General features: G+C 45.7%; 1 protein-coding gene across 4 annotated transcripts; it reads left to right on the top strand.

Annotated features, from left to right (window-relative positions):
* The first annotated feature begins 3,178 nt into the window (after window positions 1–3,178).
* On the top strand, window positions 3,179–8,686 carry LOC141021494 (uncharacterized). Of its 4 annotated transcripts, XR_012182807.1 has the most exons (9): window positions 3,179–3,429; window positions 3,502–3,794; window positions 4,217–4,289; window positions 4,362–4,491; window positions 6,362–6,515; window positions 6,591–6,793; window positions 7,130–7,570; window positions 7,671–7,759; window positions 8,240–8,686. XR_012182807.1 is itself a non-coding variant. In XM_073497353.1 (3 exons), exons 1-3 carry the CDS (start codon window positions 3,571–3,573, stop codon window positions 4,436–4,438), a joined length of 369 nt encoding a protein of 122 aa, XP_073353454.1. In that variant the 5' UTR covers window positions 3,311–3,570; the 3' UTR covers window positions 4,439–4,877. The 4 variants fall into 4 exon arrangements, 1 of the variants encoding a protein (XP_073353454.1); XR_012182806.1 differs by having other exon boundaries at window positions 4,367–4,491; window positions 6,370–6,515; window positions 6,591–7,570; XR_012182805.1 differs by lacking the exons at window positions 7,130–7,570; window positions 7,671–7,759; window positions 8,240–8,686 and having other exon boundaries at window positions 3,179–3,794; window positions 4,367–4,491; window positions 6,362–6,793.
* Window positions 8,687–9,705: the final 1,019 nt, after the last annotated feature.

The raw sequence follows: 9,705 nt of genomic DNA, 5'->3' as shown, positions 1-9,705 counted from the left end.
GAATATGTGGGAGCCAATATGAGCATCCAGGTTCCGCTATTGGTTATTGACCGGAGACGTGTCTCGGTCATGTCTACATTGTTCTCGAACCCGTAGGGTCCGCACGCTTAAAGTTCGATGACGGTTATATTATGAGTTTATGTGTTTTGATGTACCGAAGGTAGTTCGGAGTCCCGGATGAGATCGGGGACATAACGAGGAGTCTCGAAATGGTCGAGACGTAAAGATCGATATATTGGACGACTATATTCGGACATCGGAAAGGTTCCGAGTGGTTCGGGTATTTTTCGGAGTACCGGGGCGTTACGGGAATACGGGGGAAGAAGTAATGGGCCTTATTGGGCTTTAGGGGAGAGGGAGAGGCGGGCCGCGCGCCCCCCCATTGACTAGTCCGAATTGGACTAGGGGGAGGGGCGGCGCCCCCTCTTTCCTTCTCTTCCCTCTTCCCTTTCCTTGACTCCTACTCCTACTACTTGGAAGGGGGGAATCCTACTCCCGGTGGGAGTAGGACTCCTCTTAGTCCGCGCCATAGAGAGGGCCGGCCCTCCCCCTCCTCCACTCCTTTATATATGGGGAGGGGGGCACCCCTTGGAGACACAACAATTGATCTCTTGATCTCTTAGCCATGTGCGGTGCCCCCTCCACCATAATCCACCTCGATTATATCGTAGCGGTGCTTAGGTGAAGCCCTGCGTCGGTAGAACATCATCATCGTCACCACGCCGTTGTGCTGACGGAACTCTCCCTCAAAGCTCGGCTGGATCGGAGTTCGAGGGACGTCATCGAGTTGAACGTGTGCAGAACTCAGAGGTGCCGTGCGTTCGGTACTTGATCGGTCGGATCGTGAAGACGTACGACTACATCAACCGCGTTGTGCTAACGCTTCCGCTTTCGGTCTACGAGGGTACGTGGACACACTCTCCCCTCTCGTTGCTATGCATCACCATGATCTTGCGTGTGCGTAGGAATTTTTTTGAAATTAGTATGTTCCCCAACAACACCAACTCCTCAAGAGTTAGGTGGTCCTATGACAAGAGCTCATGCACGTGCCATTGAACATGAGGTGAACTCGCTCCTCGGTGATTAGGTTCCAAGAGGATAACCATGAAGAAGTTAGGAGCATTGGACAGGGCGGTGCCGAATCAGAGCAAGAAGACCAAGAGGAATGATCACACATAAGCTACAAGCACCGGACATCCGATACGTGCGCGAAGGGCAGCGGTCTCCCAGGGAAACAAGCCCAGACGCAAGTCTATAGCTACCAGACATCCGGCAGCCCACAATCAACCGAACATCTGGTACTCACTGAAAATCCGGCCACACATGTCCAGTACCCAAACGATGAATTTTGCCAGAAGTCTGAAGACCACCAAACATCCAGACGCCCCAACCACCTGACTTCCAGTCCGTTAGGAGCCACCGAACATCCGGTGACCACCGGACGTCCGGCACTGCCTGCGCGCAGCTTCTAGGATTTTGAACCATGTACCCCCCCTCTCTCCCTAGACTATAAATATGCATCCCCTACCTCTTCCATAGAGTTAGCAAAGTATATTGAACTGAGGTCTATATAGCTATTTGCTTGTCTACCACTTCATTAGAGACCAAGACCTCCATTGGAGAATATCCCTTGGTGGATTCAAGACCACTTCAAGGGAAGATCCATCTCATGGATGCAAGGCCCATACTCTAGGGAAGATCTATCTGCCTCCAAGACTTCATCTCCTTTGGATTTATGAAGAACTCTACCTAGTGCTTTTTCCTTGACTTGTTCTTGTATGCTTGTGGATCTCATGTGTGCTATTCTAATGGATGTGTGATTTGGACATGCTTGAGTGATTCCCGTTTGAGTTCTTGCTTCTTATTCTTTTCCCCCGCCAAGTGTGAAAGGATTGGCCATCTAGGGTTCCACTTGTCGTGGGAATTACTCTGACAATGAGTACTAGGGGTACGAACAAGGGCTAGATCAAGCAACGACGCAAGCATGACACAATGATTTTATGAGTTCGGGCCCCTCTCGGAGGAGGTAATAACCCTACGTTTCGAGCTTTGGGAGTTGTGTTTCTTCTCTCGTGTCTGATGATTACAATGGATGCGAACCCCTCCTCCTGTGCTACGGGGTGGCTTATATAGAGTGTGTCGCGCCCTTGAGCTAGTTATGTTACAAAGAGAGACTTGATTGACATGAATCATTAGAGGCGTTCTCATGGTAACTAATGTATTAAACTCTAGTAACGCACGAAGACGTGCACCCCTTGACGCTCCAGTATCTGCGTGGTCCGCCTGTCTCCCCTTGACCAGGTCACCGTGGGGTAGTCCAGTGAGCTTAGTGCAGCCGAGTGGATGGGTGGTGTCCGAGTGGATGAATGTCGTCGGAGTGGAGGGAACCTTGCATGGCGTCCAAACGATACTTGCGACCCAGGGACCTTAGTGTCTGGTGTTGTGGATCCCGTCTACGATCTAGAATGTACCTCTCTTGACCCTACCTGTAATGGGTAACCCCAACATTAGCCCCCAAATCAGTCGAGGGTTTGTAGAGCAAGTTTACTAAGAACTTGATTTGGCCCGAGCGCTGCAGGAGCACCCAACGTTGATGACCCACAAGTATAGGGGATCAATCGTAGTCCTTTCGATAAGTAAGAGTGTCGAACCCAACGAGGAGCAAAAGGAAATGACAAGCGGTTTTCAGCAAGGTATCTCTACTCCTAATGTCTGAGTTGGTGAATAGTATCCACGGTTTATTTTCACTGCTTTTATTTCGTCCCCTTCCCCACGCCACCGATTTAGTTTCTCGTCACCCTCTCAGGAAAAAAATCGGAACGGATCAAAACTTTCCATGCTGGCGCAATTTATTTAGTAATATCTTTATGTGAAAGAATCAATCACGATCAATCTCTAAAAATCAAATCTAAATTAATTAATCTTACCTTAAATCGCTCAATCACATTAATTATAAAACACAATAACTGATTTTAAGAAAATTAATGTGTAAATCATAACAAATTTTTTTATCTCTACTATCTAAAATAACCTAAGGTTCCTTTTCGTGATCGCGTCCTGCCAGCCTTCGTCACACCTCCCCGATCTTTTAAAACCGGCCATAATAGCCAATCAATCAACGATAATCTTGCACCACCCATCCTGCATTAAAAGCCCATCTATGTCCCTGCACTGGATCGTAACGGCCGCATCGTGCTTGTGCACGTCGCCACCGGCACCCGGGTCGCGCCGCGGTCGCCGGCGCCATCCAACAGGTCACGTCTGCCTCACCCCATCTTCCAGGAGGCCTCCGTAAGCACCGTCGTCTTCTGCCGGATCGTGCCGTCTCCCGCCGACGCTGTCCACAATAGGACGCCTCCACCCTGTCTCGCCCCATCTTCTAGCTTGCGCGATCAGTGCGTGCAAACGCACACATATCAATCTTGCAAGGTACGCAGCAGCAGCATCACTAGGGATATCTTAAGCTAACTGGACTTCATCAGTGGATGCAAGCCTACGCAGATCCATCTTCTCGAACTGCTGGACGCCCTTGTGTTGCTGCTGTGAGGCGAAGAGGAGAAGTGGCCAACGATGAGGCAGTGCATGAGACGGAGGCGAAGGTCCAAGCTATTGACGCAGGATCCAGGCCGCTGGCGGAGGCCGCTGCGCCACGAGGACACTGAGAAACCGAGGCGGCTGAACGACGGCGACCACAGCTGGTTCGCTCCAATGGTGGGTGGCGGCGGATCCAGTCGTGCTCTTCCTCGAGCTCCCGTCGTCGTGCTACGAAGCGCGCCCACATCTCCCCCCGCCAGGTGAGCTTGTCCTCCATGATCTTGTGTTTTTTTTGCGGGTGATCCATGATCTCGTGTTCCTTTCCAACACGACCTCATATTGCATTATTTGGACATGTGAACTCAAATGCTAGAGCCAGCCGTCAGGTGTAGTGGGTAGATAATTTCAGATTTCAGACTTTCAGTTTCCACTAGCTCTATTCTGCTTCGACCTGACATGAAATTCTAATTGAATTTGGCAAATCCCTTTCTGGACAACCAGGTTGTTGCTAGCATTGTATAGTCCTAACTGCTTCTAGTTTTATCTATCTGTTCAATCTATCTTGACTGAATTTCTGAACAACCGTGTTGCTAGAATGGGGTGTGGTGGATTTTTTTGGAAATTGTTTCACAATTGTTTGAGTGCTTTTGTTCATTTTGTTCTTAAGTTCTTTCTCGTGTAGGGACTCTGAAGTTATTCTTCTGCAAAGTGGCAAGCTCTTTATCAGGCCAGGCTCCAGAAAAAGAGAACAATTGGTATGTTTCTATTCTAAGGTTGTTTCTAAGAAGCTGAACATAATCTGAACCACTCAGAATCCTGTGTACAAGTCCAGCCATGCAAGTGCAAGTACAGGTACGTCGGCTGCTGCGTACAAAGGGTGGGTGCAAGGCAAGTAGACACATGAAGCCAGTATGACTACAAGGATCTGCAGTACTGACAAAACTCAGTCTGCACAAGGTGAAAATCAGTGTACTTCTCCCCTTGGTCATCTCTCAAATGAGATGTTTTTCATTGGATTAGTCTGTGAGCTGAGAGTGTACCGATTCTCTTCTATGCTAATCTGAATTGCATGTGGCTGATTGGTTAATTGTTGTCCATGTGGTTTCCATGATTTTTGTTTGGATGCAAAGTAGATAAGGAATACGAACAAGAAATATACTAGGGCCAAGGAAACGTGTGTTACTAGGTCATATCAAGGGTGGTTTCAGAAATTATAGGCTATATATGTTTAGTGTGTGAGATTGGGAGATTAGTAAAAGAAATTAACAGTTACTGTCGCTTTGTATGGATAGATTAATGTTTTTCTGTTGGCATAATGCAGAGGAAGTACAAATCATAATGTATAACATATTCATCCCTTTTTGTCTAACATTAATAACAGACCATGAAAAAATTATATGTCTCAGCAGACCAGTTATCGGTAGAACTACGTGCTTTGTGGTTTGCACCTCAATTGACTACATCACTTGTTGAAAAATAAAGACAAGGTCGAATGCATATTATGAAGTAAGTACTATCTATCATGGTTACTACTCCCTCCATTCCAAAATATAGTGCGCCCGCGCTTCCCGAGGTCGAACTTTGACCATAAATTTAACGAACGAGACCGACTGCGGCGGGTGAAAAAAATTACATAATTAAAAACTTCTTTCGAATACGAATTCACTGATATAATTCTTGCTCCCGCCGCAATCGGTCTTGGTAGTTAAATTTACGGTCAAAGTTGAAGCACGGAGATAGAGGAAGCACTACATTGTGGAATGGAGGGAGTATATAATAAAGAGTGATTATCGGTGAAACCCTGACAATATTGTATGGTGTGCATGACGATCCTAAAGATATTTATGTTCGACATGATGTGTATGAGGCCTAAATATATACTCCCACGTGGGGGTACGAATATCTATGCTCCCGTTGCAGCGCACGGGCATTGTCCTATTTATCTAAAAAACACGCAAGGTTCCTTTTCCTGTCAATGACCGCGTCCTGCCCTCCCTTCGGCGACCCACCCCTGCGATCGGTTCCTTCCCCCCTTGCCTCCACGTCGATAGCCCCTCGTGAAAAAAGCCCTCCAGGAAAAATAGGATCCCTCCCGATCCAACTTTCTCTCGCTGACCAAGCCCTATCCCCATCCCAATATGGCCACTGCCAGGATTGTCAACGTCGCCTCCCCTCCTCCATCTTCTCATGAGCGTCGGGACATGGCTGTCCTCCAGCAATGCGCCGCCCACCCACCGACGCCGCACACCTGCGACCAGGATGTACCGCCTGTGACCCAGTGACTCGATGCGAAGCCCCGAGCTACTTCTCCAATGGCGTCCGCCGTTCGTCGGCTTCGTCCTGGTCTTGAAGCTCCCCTCATCTCTCTCGCGTGGCAACGACCTTGGATCGAGAGCAACGCCGGCCGGACCTAGGCCAGCTCCGTCGGCGACCCAGTTTTTTTAGGAAGCACATCACTATGTACTGCATATATTAATATTTACAAAAGGAAAAGAAAAAACTAGATCTAGAGTATGTATAGGAAAGAACCTATAGGCTGCACAAAATTGGCTGCCTAGGCCTGTTACAACAGCGTATTAAGCTAAGATTGTTCCTTGGAGGAATGTAAATAAGCGTTATGTGTTGGTCATGGCAAGAAAGAACAAGTAAGATTAAAACCAAATAAGCCTCCTACCAGGTTTTCATTCGGGTTAGAAGATAAAGTTGTGTGTATTATTTCAGAAAAACCGTGAAGCAGCAGGTCTAGCAACCCTTAATGTCCTTCTTTGCATTTGTAAACACTTGGCCTGATTGTTTTTAAAGATTGATGTGTTTCTCGTGGTCCAAGTGCTCCAGCAGCCATGGATGATCAACTCATGGTGAAAAGGTTTCTTCAGAGAGCCCTTTAGAGCAATGATCCATTGACTGGCAGAAGACAAATTGGTATGTGATCCAGGGTGGGGCATAAATATTTCTAGCAAAGCTTTCCAAACGACAACCAGGTAATGTTCATGTGGCTATTCAAAGTGAAATTAGTTGGCTTGATTTGATTCTCTTGGAAAACTAATTAGTCACAGCTTTGACTCGAAACGGCCACAACATGAGTGTTGTAGTTCATCAACTCTACCATGGCTTCCATAAGCGAGGTCTGCTAACAGGCCAATTACATGCTATTGTAATTGGGGTACACAAGATGGCGAGAAGGGCCGCTGACGACACAAGTGCATTGGGTGGCCGACAACCTTATTCATGGGCGTCAGTGGCAAATCTATCACATCTTGTGAGTATATTGCATGCGTAGTCCTAACATATACGCATGTTCCTTTCGAGCGGTTGAATTTTTAGATGCTATTATTCAACTAATGATGATGATGTAACACGTACACTTCTCTAATTTGGCTTCACTTTCACTGAATTATTCCAAACTGTGCACTGACATTTTTTATGGATCTCACAAACTGTGCACTGACATTGGAACTTGAACATGGCACATCTCATGAGGAGAGGAAAAGATGACTCACATGCTCTGTCGACAAGTAGTGGGTTAGCATTGTGGCAGATCATGGATCTACAAGATGTATCTGCCCCTTCCCTTATACATCTTTGTTTTGACTAGGGGGAGCCGGCGGGCAGGAGCGGAACTGGACGAAGCTCCGGTCAAAGATCGCTGTGTTGCATGTAATAGTATGGATTTGAGGTATCCGGATGTGGAATGCATTTTAGAGGGGTGACCGGTCACTATCCACGGACACGCCCAGGCGCGTCCGCAGACATTTGAAGGGTCGGATTTTGCCAAGTCCGGTTGTAGATTCTCTTAGTGGAGCAAGAACATGTTGACGTTTGTTGGGTTGTGGTGTAGGTTGAGTTATGGACTTAAAATGCATGAGCCTTTGCACTGGTCGTCGTTGTGGACTAACGAATTGCTTATTGCCTCTAGGTATGAACATGTCTGGATCCTTCTCTTCTTTGGATCCATTGATTTTTGTGCATATAGAAAAGAGAAGTCAAGATAAAGCACTTCAAAACTAATGGGCCAAGAAAGAAGATTGATTTTGTGGTACAAAAAGTTTGGCTATGTTTCATTAAAAGATGTCATTTGATGTGCTTTATCCTTCCAAAGCTTTATGTTTGACATATAATATATATTGCTTGTGCAGGATGGTTATAAGTTGAGAAATATTTTTTTATTACATTTGCTAAAGTACCGTGCAAATGAAGCTTAAGACAACATACCTGACGTTGTAAGGTAACATCTTAATCACATCAAGTAGATCTGAGTTCATAACATATAATTATTTGGATCATTGTTCTCTATGTATATATCACCGAGTTATATTGCAGGTGAAATGGATTTCAATCATTTTCTAATTGTTTCAGGCTATCTTTTCTCTACATACAAAATATAATATACATTATATGCGCAATCAGATAAAATCTATACATGCAAAATTTGATATGCATTATATTCATAGGTGCAATAAAAAAATTAAGAGCCCGTGGCAACGCACGGGCGTTCTACTAGTTCTCTGCAAGTGCTGTAGTAGTGATGACATGTAGTTTTGTAGCAAGGTAATTCATAACAAGCATCAACTAACAATAGTAACAGGAGTGCAGCAAGTGGTACGTCCATTTCGCATCATGTTTTCCTACTGTTATTTATGATGTTTTATTGCATAATAATGCTTTTTGGAGTAATGATAATGCCTTTTCTCTCATAATATGCAAGGTTTACACAAAGAGAGAGAATGCCGGCAGCTGGAATTCTGGACCTAGAAAAGCTACGTCAGAGTTACCTATTCTGCACATCTTCCAATGAGCTGAAACTTCACGGAGATTTTTTATGGAATATTTAAGAATTTGAAAGTGCAACTAATCCCTGGGTGGTTTTGGTAATTCATAACAACATATAGCTCATTGAACTAATATCCATTCAAGTTAAATATTTCAGAAAGTTCAATGATTGGCATGACATGGACTAGAGATGTAGACCCCTCAAAATGCTAAGGACAAGATTGGCAGAATCTCAAGACTCTTCATTTCTAATTTAGTGATCCAAGATCACATTGAGTCCATAGGAAAACCAATACTATTAAAAGGGGATGAGGTGTTGCTTAATGGTGTACTTTCTCAAAGTGCTTAGTGATATTGCTAAAAAAACCTCAACCACTTTCTCATTTCCACATATGTCCAAAATTTCAAGTCAAACTCGACCCCACCGAAATGATCTATCCGACACCATTGAGTTCAGTTGACATAGCCACTGCCAGAAACCCTAGACAATTCGGTCACACCGATACGGATCTCGGTCTCACCGAGATGGCCTTGCAAACTGTAATGCCTGGATAATTAAGCTACAGTAATCCTCTGCTAATGAGGCCACGTCACCACTGTTCGTGTTGCTAATCTCAATTAGATTCAAATGGTTCAAATTCAAATTTAAAATTAAAGTCAAATGTTGGCAAATAAGGAATAAGTATTGTTGGTGGAGAAACCAAGTTTTTATAAATGTTTAAGAGCTCAAAACTAATAGAAACAGTAGCTAAAACAATTAGTTAAATGCCTTTTCTAATTTATAAAATTCCAAACTAATTTATTTGGGACTAGAACTTTTTGTGGCAGAGGTATAAATAATAATACTAATTTAGAAACTAGTTTTGTATTTCAATTAAACTAAAATAGTGTGGAGATTAAATAAAATAGGAAAGTTGTAAAAAGGAAATTTAATAAAACAAAAACAAAGAAAACCAAAAGGCCCCTCCCCACTCCCGTGGGCCAAGTGGCCCAGCTGCCACCAGGCAGCCCACCTGCGCCCCCGTCCTCCTCCTGTTCACATGGGGGGGCGTGGCGGCCAACGACTGCTGCCAACGGCGCCGTGGAGGCCATCGCCCAGCTACCCCTGCCTATAAGCCACCCTGTCGCCCCGGGCCGAACCCTAGTTCCCCATTCCTCCTGTCCTCTCCCCTCACTCCCTTTTCTCTATCTGCACCGGCGCCCGAGCGCTGCCATGGTTGCGTCGACATCATTCGCGTAGCCGCCGGCCTCCTCTCGCCTCGCCGTCGAGTCCACGAGCTCCGCCCGCCTCCGCTACGTCGTCCTCTACCACGAGTCCGAGCCGGGGATCACTACATCGCCACCATGCATTGTCTTCTTCTTCGTCGGCTCCGATGCACTCCGGCGACGATTTCGGCGCCA

Source organism: Aegilops tauschii, chromosome 4 (genome assembly GCF_002575655.3).
Source record: "Aegilops tauschii subsp. strangulata cultivar AL8/78 chromosome 4, Aet v6.0, whole genome shotgun sequence".
Classification (NCBI taxonomy): domain Eukaryota; kingdom Viridiplantae; phylum Streptophyta; class Magnoliopsida; order Poales; family Poaceae; genus Aegilops; species Aegilops tauschii.
This window is presented reverse-complemented; position numbering and strand designations above follow the sequence as displayed.

Bases quoted from the DNA above. Each gene is read 5' to 3' on its own strand.
- LOC141021494 (XM_073497353.1), top strand. From the start codon at position 3,571: ATGAGGCAGTGCATGAGACGGAGGCGAAGGTCCAAGCTATTGACGCAG. The intron at 3,795-4,216 runs GTGAGCTTGTCC...TTTCTCGTGTAG, and splicing joins CCCACATCTCCCCCCGCCAG to GGACTCTGAAGTTATTCTTC. The intron at 4,290-4,366 runs GTATGTTTCTAT...GTACAAGTCCAG, and splicing joins CCAGAAAAAGAGAACAATTG to CCATGCAAGTGCAAGTACAG.